Raw genomic sequence first — 16,589 nt, forward strand, 5'->3', positions numbered from 1 at the left:
TCACTGACATTAGTTGGCTCAGCCATCTTTCTGACAGCTAACGTTTTGGCTGGATCGGACTTCACTCCCTTGTCTGAGATGATGTGGCCCAGGAATTTCACTTCTTGAACTGAGATTTCCCACTTCTCAAGGTTGAGTGTCATTCCAGCATCCACCATCTTTTTTAGAACGGCATGAAGTCGAGAATCATGGTCTTCCTGTGGCGGTCCCCCATACAAGCAGATCATCCATGTGACACACTACTCCTTCCAGGCCTTCTGTGACTTGTGTGGCCATTCGGTTTTGGAAATGCTCCGGCGCAGAAGTAATTCTGAATGGCAGTCGGTTGAAGTAGAACCTCCCGAAGGGCGTGATGAAGGTAGTCAACTTTGCTGACTCCTCAGCCAACGGAATCTGCCAGAACCCCATGTTGGCGTCGAGCTTGCTGAAAATCTTAGCGCCTGCTAGTGAGCCCAGCGTCTGCTCAACTGACGGAAGGATGTACTTTTCTCGCCTCACCGACTCATTAAGCTTGGTTAGGTCGACACATATGCGTGGATCGGCATTCTTTTTAGGCACCACCACCATGCCCGAGCACCAATCTGTGGGCTCCTCCACTCTACTGATGACCCCGATCCTCTCCATGCGCTCCAGCTCCTTTTTGACTTTGGGCATTAAAGGAAGAGGGATCCTTCGTGGAGTCTTCAGCGAATGTGGCACTGCATCGTCCTTCAGCTTGATGGTGTAAGGCTGCTCAACCACCCCCAGACCGTCGCATAGCTTCGGATAGCAGTCTTTCAGGGTCTGAATGCTAATGCTGTCCAGACGAGCTACTAGGCCCAACTTCACATTGGCTGACCTACCGAGCAGAGCTATGTGCAGGCTCCTGACCACAAACACTTCCTCGACAGTCTCTCTTCCTCGCCTCCGCAGCAGGATGTTCGTGGCCCCCAGCACATCAAGTGGAAAGCCGCCTGGACCCAGCAGGGGTTTAGGTGCTTTGTGTAGGGAGGGTTTGTTGCTGGTGTACACTGCATCGAACACATATTTCGGAATCACTGTCACATCTGCGCCAGTGTCAATTTTGAACCGGACTTTTTTGTTTTTCAGTTTGAGATTAACAGTCCATGGGTCATTTCCTGCTGCCACAGAACCTAGAAACAGGCTTTCATCCTCTGAGTTCTCCTGAACCTCATTGACTGATTTGGCTGATAGGCACACTCATTTAAAATGTCCTTTTTTTCCACAGCCGTGACATATGACATCATTAGCAGGGCATTGGCTAGGATGGTGCGATTGACTTTTTCCACATTTGCCTTTTTCCACAGCTGTAAGCGTTACTGCCCATCTCTTTCTGAGCCTTTGGCTTCTTGTGCAGTTGCTTGCCTCTGAATGCAACTCTGTCGACTTTAGCAGACGCCTCACCTCGCAGACTTGTTTGCTGACGTTTTATTTCCTCACTCTGCCTTGCCATGCTGATTGCTTTGTCCAACGTTAGGTCTTTATCCATCTGCATACGTTCAGACAGTTTGGAATCAACTAGTCCTACCACTAGTCTGTCCCTAATCAGTTCGTTATGCAGAGCACCATACTCACAGTGTTCTGACAATGTGTACAAAGCAGTCAAAAAGGAATCCACACTTTCGGTTTCCCCTTGCTTCCTCATATTAAAGCGTGCTCTTTCGTATATCACGTTCTTTGAAACAATGAAGAAGGCATGGAAAGCATTCCTTACTGCGTCATACTGCCTCTCACGCGCGTAAGACAGGTTCAGTCCTTTCAAAATGTCGTCCGCCTCGTCGCCCATACAGTATATTTGCGTGTTCACTTGATTTTCCTGGGAAGATGAGTGAAGGTTGCTGGCCTGCCGAAACCTCTCGAACCTCCTAATCCATCTCTCCCAGTCCTGGGGTTTGCTGAAGTCGAACTGCTCCGGCGGTTGAATGCTGAACGTCGCACCCGGCACCACCACAGCTGCCTCATGTATCCCCGACGCAGAAGCACGTTGGCCGCTTCGCGAACACGGCTCATCTTGTTCTCCGTCCATCACGTCCACCGTTTCCAATAAACTCAGGACTTCACAAACTTACTCTGGACACTCGCCTGTAGCCACTTCTGACACCATGTTGTGTTTTTAATCCTGCAAATAAGGATGCCACTACAGCTGAACTGCGTAGCGCCCGCTCATTGTCCCAGATAAGGCCAATGGACCATACCACAACATAAAGGGGGTGTCTGGGTTAAACCATCACCACCCGGTACATACACACAGATCACACCACAGCGGCTAATACAACGGTGAGGCTTTTCTGTGAGTTTTTCTTTCGCCGGTAGGGGCGCTCTATTGTTCAGAAAATATGCAATCTGTTTATGTGCCTTTATGGGCATTCACAGTACAAAATTGTTTTGGACAAGCAAGTGTGCAGTCTCTGTGTGCGCTGCGAGTGGCTGGGAACCAGTTCAGGGTATACCCCACCTACTGCCCAAAGATAGCTGGGATAGTTCCAGCTTCCCCACCCCACATGATCCTAGTGAGGAGAAGCAGTACAGATAATGGATGGATAAGTAAAGATGTTGGATTCAGGAAAGCGTTTGAGTTTATATGAGAATTTTCTTTTCTTTTTTTGCTATTTAAAACTTTGGCATTGTACTGTGTTGCAATCGTTCAGAGTTTGTGCTTATTTTATAGTTAATGGCATGAAATACACTATAGTCTAAACAGTTAAAAACTGGATAATGGTCCAAAAAAATCTCCCATGTCCTCGTTCCAACGAGATAACCGGTACTCGTGGCGTCACCTAAATATTATCACCTTCTATAAAGATAAGTTTAATCGCCAAAATCAACCTCGAAATAATGTGTTCCGCTCACATTTCCAATGACCAGAGGTAGTGGAACTGCAAGATCCGATTTCCACAGATTTGCCGCCCCCCACTGGACACAATGCAGTAAGACAAGTGTTGTGCCAAAGTACTTTTTCACTCGAAAACAATATTTATTCCCTGACTACCGGGGGCAGAGTTTGTTTTAATTTAAAGACATGAAACATAATTTTTTTTGTGTGTGTTTTTGATTTGCAGCCATTTAAACGTGGTTTTGCAGAGTGGTAATATTCGTTCATGTGGTTTTCAACGCATAATTCGTTACAATTTAACACGTACAGTAAGTGATTGAATCCGCCGAAATGGGTGGAAAGCCTTCAAGGAACTTCTCTGCTGGCCTAACATAATCAAGAAATCATGATCGTATTCTTCACATTGATGTCATATTATATCCCAGGGTTGTATTTTTAGTTAGAGTTTTTATCCAATCAGATTTCAGCTAGCTCGTGTTGCCAGGCAGATTTCACAATACCAGTAGCACACATTATTTGTCCGAGGCCTTCTGATACAATTATGCGGGCATCCGTTCTATCAAAGTCAATGAGTTTTCAGAGTTCACAGTTACGATAGCCAATCAGATCACGAGTTGATCACTATAAGGCCTTCTCGCTGGCCTTACGCTGAAGGTGATGAACGCGGTTTGTGATTGGATACTCACTTGTGAGGGGGCAGCCCTATGCGTAATCAACACACCCGGAAGTCGTAACTGGCAATCGTTCGAAAAAGTAAAATATATTCTTGCTTTTTTAAAACCACAATGGCCGAAGGAAGGAAAAGTGTGGATTTAATTGCAGATACACTTACGAGGCCATTTTCAAGACGGACCTTTTAAGAGAAGCTAAGTCAAAACTCACTCAGTACTGTCTAAGTGTGTCACTGTATATTATTTGTCCTACCGTGGTGGCATAAATCACGCTATTATGAGGTGGATTCAAATCAAGTAGGACTAAATCATGTGGTCACTGATGGTGTAGTGGTACACTCGCCTGAGTTGTGTGTAGGCAGCGTGGGTTCAGTTCCCACTCAGTGACGGTGTCTATGTCTGCCCTGTGACTGGCTGGCGACCAGTTCAGGGAGTAGTGCGCCTTTCGCCCGGAGTCAGCTGGAATAGGCTCCAGCACCCTCCTGTGACACTGTACAGGATAAGTGGTGTGGATAATGACATGACTAAATCATATGACACTCTGAAGAAGGTGAAAGACTCGCCGAAACATGTCAGGGAACAAAACAACCTAAACCGATACTGACTGCCATAAATGAATCAGTCAAAATATAAAAGGACAAAATAGGACTTAGGACTGGAGGCCTACGTGTGAAATGCTTCGGCCTGCCACTGGTTTCCAGTAGGATCATATTTAAGTGGTAAGGCACAGATGGGTGGTCTCCTGTTAGAGAACACGTACTGGTTGATTTTTTCTGTAACAATCAATGGCTGAGCGCGTCTGGAAACAAACGAAAACTAAAAATAAAGGTACTCAAGTTCTGCATTGGATTTGAGGTGCGTTCAATGACAACTCGCACACTAGGTCTTCTCATCAACTCGTACTCATTTTATACATCAAACGAGTAGGATCCCGTTTTCCCAAGTAAAGTTACAAAGGGGATATACATATTCTAGCAGAATAAGAACAACACCTTCACTCAATGCATGCGCACTACCCTGGGCAGCGGACAGATTTTTTTCTTCGCGGGTAAGCAATTTGCACACTTCTTATAAAACGCGAGTCTTCGGTGTCTTTTTTTTATTATCTCAACCAATCAGAGTTAGTGTTCTCCCCAGCGTGTTACCACCTAGCCAATGAAAATATACAGCCCCAAGAGCCACGCTAAGAGTCATTTTAACCAATCGTCTTTCGGAATGGACGCAAAGTGGGCGGGGCTAAAGGCAGAAATTCGTGTGTTGTCTTTCTAGTGCAGTGGTGTGTGCGTGTGTGTGTATTGTGTACGTAGGGCGGACTATCCGACAGATACAATGCGACTCTAGCTGTAATTATCCGTCCCCCCGCCCCACTCTTCTCCTCTTCGGCGCTGGAGGCCGTGGAACATTATTCTTTCCCACTAAGTACCGAACAAAATCCACGAAGGACCGGCAACTCCCGACAAAGAGATCGCACATTCAAGCGGCTGGTCAGGCGGGCTAGCTTCGAGGCTAACCCGTTAGCCATGGAGGAACGGAAGGAGGAGGGAGAAGCCGAAATCCAAGAGCACGGCCCCGAGCACTGGTTCTCCAAGTGGGAGCGCCAGTGCCTCGCCGCCGCCGAGCAGAGCGAGCCACTGTGCGACGAGGAGACGGAGCAGAATCAACAGAAGCTGTGGCACCTCTTCCAGAACTCGGCTACGGCGGTGGCGCAGCTCTACAAAGGTACGTCCATGATGACAGGCGGGTTGAGGGGAAAGAGAAGAGAACAGAACAGGAGAGGGGGGTACACAAAGGACACCGGCTAATGCTGGCTAGCCGCTCTTTAGCTCAATTTAACTGAACGCCAACCTCCCAATGACTAGATTGTGTCTTTCAACGTCGTGTTGGTAATATCGTGACCAGTAAACGTTTTTTTAATATCCGCTACCGCCGGGTTGGCGAGATCGATGTAACTCGATGCTAACATTAGCTGTTAGCATCTAGTCGGTCACAGTTGTTCAAGTGTAACCACTCAGAAGCCATTAGCCCAGTGGGGAGTTTTAAAATACACACTTATAGACAAGTGTGTTGGAATGATTGATAACCCCGTTTATATGTCTTCGGCTGTCTCCTCCTGGATGCTAAGCTAATGCTACTTTGCGGTCATATCCGCTAATGAGTAACTAGCCAGCCCTTGTCCACCCTCCTCCTCCCGTCTGTTTTTGGGACTTGAACTATTGCCATCTATTATGTTGAAGCATACATGCGTTCATTGGCCTGAGCAGGGCTCAAATGGCCTCCCTTTCCTCACCCACTGCCCGCAGTTTTCTTCACTAGTGTTGACAAAAAGCAGCCCTTTTTCTGACTGAGGTATAGTATTTCCAAATTTAGTTGAGCTAAAAAAAAGTTACAAATGCTTGTATTGAATCCCAAGGATACTGCAGATCAGTGTTGTGCTCAAGAACACACTATCCAAGATAGATTGACATTAGAACTGAGACAGCAAACCCTGACAAGATGAGACTATAAAAAGACCAAGGCGGTAAAAATCCATTAAATTAAAAAATAAAAGCAAGGCCTGGTTGAACATTTTAAAGGTCGTCCTGTCTTAAATTTTAATGTTCTTTTGAATACATTGGACAGCCAAAACAGTCTGGAACTTTAGTCATTACAAGGGTCGTGGGTGAGGGAAGTCACTCGCAACTTTTGTGTTTTTTTCCCCCCTTAATATCAAAAAGATCCATGGTGATTGATAAATTTAGCAGTTAAAACTCATTAATATTGAATATTAAATAAGCAAGAATGTGATGATTTTATCATATTTCTGAAATATGTTCTGGCCTCAGGCCACCATACGTGAACTTCAGGCGGCCCAACAGTCACATAGTTGTCTCGGGCCACCAGAACGCTGTTAATGTAGAAGAACCCTGTTTCACAAAAACACTTCATTTCACCCCAATGTATCACAGTGTTTCATCTTAATTATTATTATTATCTTTTTATCTTGTTTGTTTAACTCAGTGGTTCTCAATTATTTCCTGTCACGCCCCCCCTACCAAGAAGAAAACAATTTGCGCCCCACCACAACCCATTTTTTTTAACATTTTGTACTAATGTACATGTTCTTTGTATAGTCATGTTAGATTGTCCTTAACAAAGATAAATTGATAAAAAAATATCATTTTGAGAACGACTTTTGTGTGGATCTCGAAACTCAGTACTGTTGTGCAAATATTGATCAGTTGCTAAATAGTAGTGATGGGTAGATGAGGCATCCTGTATCTTTTCGACACAGTGACACAATGTATTGACACTGTGTTGACACTGTGTTGCTGAATACTGACACCTGGTAGACTTTTAGGAAACATTTGACAGGGTCATCTGACACTGATCTGTCAAACTAATTTTATCCAATTCCATTGATTAGCGACGTGATCTGTTTTTATATATCCTATTTTGTATTACTTTCCATCGCATTAATTATTCTCTTATCTAATTTATATATTTAACTGAAGTATTGCACTGGAGAGGGGAGCTCGTTGATTAATCTCGTTGCACACTTGAGTACAATGACAAAGGGATTTCTGATTCTGATTAGGCATTTGCTTTCACATTATTTTTACATACACGCAATTTCATAAAAAAAAAATCTTTGATATTCGAGACGCAGTTGATAAATTAAGTGAACATCTGTCTGAATGCCCAAGTAAAAGTGTTGTGAATGACAATGGAGTCATTGTAATTAAAGATTTTTATTTAAAAAAAATTAGTTTCTCCAGCGTTTTGTTATTCAGTCTATTTCTTTTTTTTGAGGCAATTTCCCCCGCATTTGAGAAGATCCTCCCACAAGGCACTGAAGAGGCCGGTGTGCACAACGCCTGTGTGGCTAATATAAATAGGTGAGGGAACGTTGCCTCCATGGACTTCCAGTATAAGAGCGAGTGTTCCGTACGTGCAACGTCTCCTGCTGACATATAGCGCTGCACCTCTGAGTGCGCACACGGCAGAAAACTTGCGTTTACCAGTGACGTCTTCCATCTTGCGGATATTTAACGCAGAGTAACACGCCAATAACTCGATGCTTGTTTTGAGCGTCCATCCTGTTGACAGATGTGCTTCCTTATAAACACAGTTTGGCGCGCGACCGCTGTGTCGACGCGGTTCCGATAGTGGTCACGTGACTTTCTTAAACCAGTACGCGCACCGACACGGGGTTTGCCCTGGAAGCTCGGCGCGCGCGTCGACGCCTCAGTGTCGCTGGACCCATCACTACTAAATAGTTACCATACGTTTTTTTTTTTTTTTTTTTTAACTTTATTAACATGAACAACCTAAACAGCTATGAATACGTGCATAATAAAGAAAAGACAAAAAGAGCCAGGGGGATTTTGAACAAAAATTCTATATAAATAACATAAAGCAACAGTTTTAATGTTAACTGTACGCTTTTTTTTTATGTTTACAATACGTTTGACGTCGAACCTCTTCGTTGTGATGACGTCAGCCATTTCCGTGTTCCAGCCTAAGAGCGTCTGCTAAATTGTTAACGTAACAGTCGTCTTATTTTATGTTTAGATATGTAATGGTTGCAATACAACATTTCTGTTCGTAGCTGCTGGCTCACCGCCCAAACGCGGTTCGAGTCAGACTTCTGTTAAAAGTCGAGCATACATCGAAGCAACTCATTTTAGCAATTAGCGCGTTTAGCGCCTCCTTGCTCGCCTCCTCGTTTAGAACGCTACTTGTTTGCGGAGTCGTTTATTTGCCATCAAGTACCTTGTTGCTTCTGCTGTGCTCGGACTTGCATATAGTTCAAATAAAGTCCGCTCTGCTGCGGCGCAAGATAGCTTGGCGCGGTGCATTTAAGTAGCGGCGAAAGAAATCACTTCTGGGTCAACGAGTGACAGGGCGGCACTTTTTTAATCAGTACTGCGTGGCAGGGCGACACTTTTTTTAAACCAATACTGCGTGAACTAGGGGCTCAAACTCGCGTTGTCTGAGATCGGCTTTTTCAGTCCCAAAACTGCAAAAAAACATGTTCTCCAGGGTCCCACGCGCCCCCCTCAGCATCGCACCGCGCCCACTATTTGAGAATCACTGGTTTAACTTGACAACATACATGGATACCAAAACATGCAAAAATCATGAACTGATGATTATATCACACTTCTTCTTTTATATTGCAGTTGTTGCTTTGAAGTGATCACCTAAAAATTAAAAAAACAACAAAAAAAAAAACTTTCTCAGACGTGAAAAAATTTTCCTGGTACGAAATGTGTATTCACAGTCACGCCAATGTGGAAACTTAACAAAACTTTCTCCTGGGGGACAAGCTGGATTTAAGACTTAAACAATTGAACCAGTTAAACATTGCTGTTCTCCATCTTCACTTGTTACTGGCTGTGAGAACTACAAGATTTTGCTGTCAAATCTTGGGTTTTGATGCAGTACCAACATGACCCCAAATTTTTCCAGTCTTGTTGTCAACAACTTGGACAACGGGGTCATTTGCTTACTAGCTGCTCATTGGATCAAATTGAATCGGCGCCATCTGGTGGACAAACAAGCCAAGAACATTTTCTGTGACATCAACATTGAAGGTATTTACTGCATCATGAGAAAGTAAGAATATATTGGCGTTTATTTGGCAACGTATGGGCAGATTAGGGTTGTTTTTAAAGGGCAATAGCGGTTGACTGATTAATCAGTCGGGTCCCAATCTGTTTTATACAATGTTGCGAATTTCATTTTGTACAAGGGAAGGAGGAAAACAAAGAATAGTATTGGAAATTTGATTATTTTATTTAGGTGTAAAAATGGATAGATGAAGTGTGTAAAATGTGATTTGCAGACAGAGAATGTCAGCAGCAAGGCCTTTCCCTCTGGGTGCCCTTCCAGAATGCAGCCACCGCCGTCACTAACATGTACAAAGGTGAGTAATCACATATTTCCAGTCATTTCTGTTTATTTCTATTATGCAATGTGGTGGTCATCACAAACATTTGTCTAAAGGAACAATTGTGTTATTTCCGATTAATTTACATACATGATAGTTTTACCTCTATGGATTATTTCTAGCTGTCATTTATTTCTGTTTTGCAAAGACTGGTAAATTATTTTTTTATAGTAGCTGAGGGCAAGCATTTGACTGAGTTTTTGTGAGTGAATTTTTCTAGATAGAAATTGTTGCTCCAGTTTGGAAGGCTGAAGCCCGGAATCAAACCCTTACACCTCTCAACTGTGAGGCGGACGTGTTAACCAGTCGTCTACTGAGCCGTGTGCCATTATGTTAATTCGTTTTGGTTATATAAAATCTAAAAAAGTAAATTTTAATTATTAATATCCAAAATGTGAAATGCTATGCTACTGTTTTATGTTTTACCAAATAATTTTGTAATGATTTAGATTTTGTATTGCCTGTGTTGGTGATACTATACATTGGGCTGGGGCGACAATTCAATATCAATATGAATCTCTATGAATGAATCTAGGGCTGGGCGATATGGCTGAAAACTATATCGGTAGACATGCATGTCGATTAGATATTGAATTATTATTTTATCTATCTATCTATCTATATATATATCTATCTATATATATATCTATATATATAGATATATCTATCTATTTATATATATATATATATATATATATATATATATATATGGATCAATATCAATCATACAAACAGTCTATCGAACCAAAGAGCGTGACCGCACACAGGGATAGAGAACAACGTAGCTTTAATAGCACTCCAATCAATTCAACAGAGCTCAATAACTCACTTTTCATTCTGCAGCATACACGACGACGAAAAGTGTAGCAATCGGACATCCGAGCTAACGGCTAACGGACTCGATGCGTCTCTCTTACGACCGCTTAGCTGTCCAACAATATGCCCAACATAAATACAAAGACCCATTAGCTGCCCGAAAACATGCCTGTTGTTAAATACGCAAATTAAACGGCAAACCAATACCTGTATAAACAGAGCAGTAAATGAGGAATTTACAACAACTATTGAAAATAAAACAGGGAAAAGGTCTGAATTCCGATTTGTTTTATTTGACAATGTACAATGCACGCCGGCCTCCATTCAGATGGAAAAATTCTGGTGCTACGCGCCGTTTTGTCCAGTGCGTGTCCGCGGAGGGTGCTTGTTAGCGGCTTCACTGCTACGTACACCCACTTCCCTTGCGACGGAGTTCTCGTGTGCTGCTGCTATGGGCAGTTTTGTCCCGTGCGTGTCCGCGGTGGGTGCACGTCTCATGCGTGTCCGCGAAGAGTGCTTGTTAGCGGCTTCACTGCTACGTTCGCCCGCTTCTCTTGCGACGGAGTTCTCGTGTGCTGCTGCTACTGGCCGTTTTGTCCCGTGCGTGTCTGCGGTGGGTGCACATCTCGTGCGTGTCCGCGGAGAGTGCTTGTTAGCGGCTTCACTGCTACGTTCGCCCGCCTCCCATGCAACGGAGGTCGAGTGTACTAGAGCTCCGGGCCGTTTCGTCCCGTGCGTGTCCGTTTTCTATTGCTATCACTCACCCACCTATCGTGATACATATCGATATCGAATTATCGTCACAGCCCTAAATGAATCTATGAATAGTCACGTGATCACTATCAAACGAAAATGGCTTCAATCCAATGTTCGAGAGAAAAAAATCAGAACGCATGCCACGACCGTGACATTGTGTGTTTTCAAACCAATGAAGATGCAGCAGCTAAACCAACGGCGCGGGCATTAGTCATACACGGAATGAGAGAATGGCATAACTTCGTTCAAACAAATGAACAGTCGCCTCTGTACAATACTACGATATTATGCCCATTTACCCGATTAAACGCTTCCGGATGGTGACTTCTTTATTTGTATGAGACGTACAAATAAAGGAGTTCCCTATCGCAATGTACTAGCGCCAGTGTTAGCCATGTCCGACGCTTGGCATTCCACTCATAAGTCAAAATAAGGCAGTAAAAGTAATAAGAACACAAGAAGCTACTTGGGTATTAGCAGAACATTGGGAACAGTGTACCCATACACATATGTACGACATTTTTCAATTTGTAGCTTCTCACAGAAGAGCTCTATTTAAGTTTCCTTTTCATATATTTTTTTGTTTGGCACGTTGTGTTGCGAAGGCAATCAATTCATGCTGTTTAACTTAACATGATGCTATTCTTGCGAGTCTTATTGATAATTAAGGGTATCCATTTATCTCAACCCAGATGAGTGTACGTGTCATTAGCTTTGGGTACCACTAAGGGTGCTACAGATCCTTTGGTGTCATGAGTTTACATTGTGTTTTTGACACGTTATTTACACAGCCCGCTCTGTGGTTGGAATTTGTTTCAAGTTATTGTTTTGATCAGGTCATGTTCAGTAACATACATGATTAATGTAACTGTATTGGGTTCAATTCTTAATGTAAATATTTCATATTTTTTCTGGTGCACGGAGTTAGAGCAACGCTCTCTCTCGCTCTCTCGCTCTCTCGCCCGCTCTCTCACTCTCTTGCACGCTCTCTAGCTCTCTAGCTCTCTGTCTCTCTGTAAATGAATAGTTCCTTGAAGTCAACATACTTTTCATTGATTCAGCCCTGCCAATATTCAGTCCCTCCCTGATAATGATGTCTCTAAAACACGAGTCAATTTAAAAAAAAAAAAAAAAAAATGGAAGTCATTTTCAGACTCTGTAACCTAGAATTAACCACAAACCATTAAAATATCTTTGGCACAAAAAAACAAAACAAAATTGGCCAGTGTTATCAGAACAACAGGGGACCGTATTACACACAAAGAAAGAAAAAAAAAAGGGGGGGGGGGGGGTTTTCTCCTTTTTTGAAATTATGATGGGTTGTGGGTGATTCAGAGGGTTTTAGGTTTTGTCATTGTTTGTGATGGTGCTTAGCATGAATAACGTATAAGAGCTTTTTGTTGTTGTCCAGAGAGCATGGAGGCCCGCCAGCGCAGCTATGACCTGGGGATCCAGATTGGCTACCAGCGGCGCAACAAAGAGGTGATGGCCTGGGTGAAGAAGCGGCGGAGAACCATCCGGCGGGAGGACCTCATCAGCTTCCTGTGCGGCAAGAACCCTCCTCCTAGGGCGGCCCGAGCCCCGCCCCGGGGAACCATGGTGGCCGCCGGCCGGCCAGCGCCACCTGAGTCGAGCAGCTCCGTGGAGACAGACCTGCAACCCTTCAGAGAGGCCATCGCCCTGCATGGTCAGTACGGATACACTTTGCAGTGCCGCGCTTGAGGGGAATGTTTTTTGAACGTGAGAGTTGCTTACTGGGTCCTGATTAATGTGAAGGGATACTGTTTTGAAAGAAATTTCCTCAATTGATAATGATTCGTCTCTGTGACGGCAGCAATCTTGATTTTAACGAGTTAGTTAATGAATACATGTCAGTATGCAACACTTTATTTCTAGAGATCTCTGAAAGTGTTTATACAGCATCTCTTATTGTGAGCACGAGTGGTTTTTCATCTTAGTGTGCCCTGGGACTGGCTGGCAAACACTCCAGGGTGTACTCTGCCTGCTGTCTGCAGATGGCTGGGAAAGCCTCCAGCATGCCTGCGACCCTTGTGAGGATATGCGGATCTGATAATGGATGAATGGATGTTTATACAAAATTCCTAGAAAAGCACTGAGCTACTTTGTGGTCTTTGGGGGCTAACCGGTCCCTCGGGCACTGCCTTGATAATTCCCACTCTTGCAGCTCCTCTGGCCTGTTCTAGTCTGCAACATTCAAAAAAGTACTCTGCACAATGTGCATGTCATAATGCAATGGCTCCTCTTGACAAGTTAAATCTAGTTACTTTCATGACAATGCCAATGCGTGAAAAAAAGAATAAAATGTAAATAAAGTATATAATATACAATACAACTATTTTTAGAGCGCATTTCACATCAGAGTAGTTGAAGAAAATGCGGAAAGTTTCATGCGCCTGGACCATTCTCTGATCAGCAGAAGGAGGGAGGAGAAATGTCAGAAAACTGGCCAAAATGTTTTGGGGGGTGTCGCAGGGCAAGAGACTAGTTAAACCGAGTATTAAACTAAATGCGAGAGTGTAGGACTAAGTCTCGAGTGAAGATCTCAACATTTGTACCTCCCTCAGGTCTCAGCGGCGCCATGGCTAGCATCTCGGTGCGCTCATCAGGCCCGCCGCCAGGCTCACCCACCCTTCCGGCAGTGGCGCCATCCCACGGCCGGCGCCGCAACGGCCTTCACGATGTGGACCTGAACACCTTCATAGCTGAGGAAATGGCCCTCCACCTGGATTCGGCCGCCAATCGCAAGCGGGGCGCCACCCCCTGCGGCGACGTCATCACGGACTCTCCCACGCATAAACGCAACCGGATGCTCTGAGCGGCTCGCTTTCCCTCCCACCACCATCCAAGAGCGGCTGATGAGAACTGAAAGATGTCCGTCCCTCACGGCCTCTAAAGCGCCATCATAGCTGCTTTGCTACGTATAATTAAAGTGAAAGATTAGACTTGATTTCGACACACGCTCCATCGTCACCGGCCTTTGAGTGCGCGTGCGTGTCCATTTACTTTTGGTTACCAAGCAACACATGTACACTATTTATGTTTGCACTCGTGTTTACATTGGAAGTAACCCAATGCATACACAAACACGCGCCACCCCAGTTTTGTTTTTATTTTTAGTTCACACATGCTTTGTGATACAATCTTTATGTAATGTGTGTAAATAATAATAAAACACGTAGGTGCTGTTACTATATGTGGTAAATATTGTAAAGACAAAAAAAGGTAATAAAACTGGGGCTGTCTATGTACAATAGCTCATTATGAAAATAAAGGAACTACAAGTCTGGCAAGTCTTTAGTCTTTTTTTAAATGCAAAATCCTCAGTTCATTTAGTTTAAGTCTGGAAAAATACACAAAAACCGCCACTGCATGTCCAAGTTACCAAGAATGCACCACAAATACTACACTTAAAAACTGCTGGGTTAAATTGAACCCAAATTGGGTGAAAAGCCCAAACCAATGCTTGGTTGGCAAAGACGGGCAGGGGTGGTTGCACCTGTAAACTTGATTTTTTTTTTTTTTTACATGTGTCGTGGGAGCAGTGGGTTAAATCCAAGGACGGAAGCGCTTTAAAAGGATGAAGATGGAGGGCTATTATATTTTTGAATAAGGAGGACAATATAAGAATGGAAGGGTGCCCAGCTCGTGGGATGGACCGGCAAAATAGGATAAAATGCCCATCTATGCTAGTTCTAATCTTTTCACTATAGCTGCTATATAAGGTGTTGGGACCTTTTTTAATCTTGCACCCGACAAGTATAGTCTGAAAACTAAAATGAAATATGAAATAATTACAATGAAAATGAATCCAGGACACATACAGTATGCAGAAATAGCAAAGGAGGTGCTTTGAATTCATTTATATTTGCTGTCTCATTCTCCTCGCTGTCTCTTTCAGATGCAATACAACACAACTTTATTTATATAGCACAACAGATGACATTGTTGTAGCTACTAATGCTTTCCACTATGCTGAACATGCACATTTAAAGAAAAATTGAGTCAAACAGATATTAGCAGCTGTCGCTTCTTGAGGCGGATAAAAATTCACGACCTGCGGAACACTGTGCGCTGGTGGGTTGACACCAGTGGTGAGGAGGACAAATATTTACTGACTGTACTTCAGTCGTTTTTCATGTACCTGCATTTTACTTCAGGCTTGCGCGAAAAGTACCTTGAACCATACAAGTAAAAGCCCTTTCAGCATTTTCTTGACTTATTTATTTATTTTTTTTTAAGTCACTCCTGCCGTTTAAAAACATGCATGTACTGAATTGGTGAAGTGTTGCATGTTGGTGTTAAAAATGAATACCCCGGGATGGACTGGTTAATGCTGTATAATTTGGAACAAGCATCTTCCAGATACACAATATTACAAATGAAACATGGACTTCAGTCTTCTTGTCATCATTGTTCAGTTTTAACTTTAAACTGGACATAGTGTTAGCAAACATGGTAGTTTGGGGCAACATGTCACAGTCATTTTGGGGTTCGTTGTCATGTGACATGTGCAAAGATTGGACCAATGAAAACTGCACTGTGGCAAATCGGTTTAGTAGGCTTATATGTGTATACACACTCGCGCACACGCACGCACGCACACACACACTGTCATGAATCACGAAAAAGTGTCATGTCATGTCATTATCCACACCGCTTATCCTGTAATGGGTCACGGGAGGGTGCTGGAGCTTATCCCAGCTGACTACGGGCGAAAGGCACACTACACCCTGAACTGGTCGCCAGCCAGTCACAGAGCAAACATAGACATCGTCACTGAGTGGGAACCGAACCCACGCTGCCCGCACCCAAGCCAGGCGAATGTATCACTACACCATCAGTGACACACTTCACTAAAAAGTGACTGTGGGCAAAAAGACGGAATTTATCATGTCCAGTAATAAACAGAGCTCAGGCGAAAGCCAGTGTCCTATCAAGCTCAGACTTTAGTAATGATCTGTGTGATTGTGATACCCAAAGGCACGTGAAAGAGTATGCATCCCTGTGTTCAACCTCATCCAGATTTTGACAATTGTCTGTTGGATGGCTTCAAAAAGGGGGCCGGGAAGTCTCTGCGCCAACGCCGCTTTGAACAGTTAATGTGCTGATAATTTCCCTTCCCTCACACCAGCCATCCACAACTCACAGTCTCACACGGCCAAGACCGTCTACAGACACAGCATGCTGTCAAACTCAAGATCAAGAATGAAGAAATGAAGATAACAATAACCATGATGTTGAGGATGATAATGACGACATCAAGACCAACTAATCCTGTGACAAGCCCCCGTGTCAAGGCCTTCTCTACCAGTTCCTGAATGATGCTCTTATATTCATTTTTGTAGTCGTAAGTTTGCAATCACCAAGTAGAAAATAATGCCATGGCATAAGAGTTCATTGACAATTGTATATTTTCAGTGGTATGAAACACAAGAAACATGATGTCCTGTAGTGAGCCTCCAAATAAACACAATAATATTTAAGATTAATTATTGATCAAACAAAACAAAACAAACAAACCAAAAAAGATTAAAAAAATATCAACTGGACGAAAAACTTT

General features: G+C 43.5%; 1 protein-coding gene across 1 annotated transcript; it reads left to right on the forward strand.

Annotated features, from left to right (window-relative positions):
• Positions 1 to 4,757: 4,757 nt before the first annotated feature.
• Positions 4,758 to 14,319, forward strand: hapstr1b (HUWE1 associated protein modifying stress responses b). The gene is made up of 4 exons (XM_088303651.1): positions 4,758 to 5,223; positions 9,332 to 9,412; positions 12,420 to 12,695; positions 13,594 to 14,319. Exons 1-4 carry the CDS (start codon positions 5,025 to 5,027, stop codon positions 13,842 to 13,844), a joined length of 807 nt encoding a protein of 268 aa, XP_088159777.1. The 5' UTR covers positions 4,758 to 5,024; the 3' UTR covers positions 13,845 to 14,319.
• The last annotated feature ends 2,270 nt before the right edge of the window (positions 14,320 to 16,589 follow it).

The sequence above is a fragment of the Idiotropiscis lumnitzeri genome, chromosome 8 (assembly GCF_059441095.1).
Source record: "Idiotropiscis lumnitzeri isolate Australia: NSW breed Sydney's pygmy pipehorse chromosome 8, RoL_Ilum_1.0, whole genome shotgun sequence".
Classification (NCBI taxonomy): Eukaryota; Metazoa; Chordata; class Actinopteri; order Syngnathiformes; family Syngnathidae; genus Idiotropiscis; species Idiotropiscis lumnitzeri.

What these genes read in the sequence shown, in the direction of transcription:
- hapstr1b (XM_088303651.1), top strand. Translation starts at nt 5,025, where the DNA reads ATGGAGGAACGGAAGGAGGAGGGAGAAGCCGAAATCCAAGAGCACGGC. An exon ending in CGTCACTAACATGTACAAAG is followed by an intron (nt 9,413 to 12,419) that starts GTGAGTAATCAC and finishes GTTGTTGTCCAG; the next exon opens with AGAGCATGGAGGCCCGCCAG. An exon ending in AGAGGCCATCGCCCTGCATG is followed by an intron (nt 12,696 to 13,593) that starts GTCAGTACGGAT and finishes TACCTCCCTCAG; the next exon opens with GTCTCAGCGGCGCCATGGCT.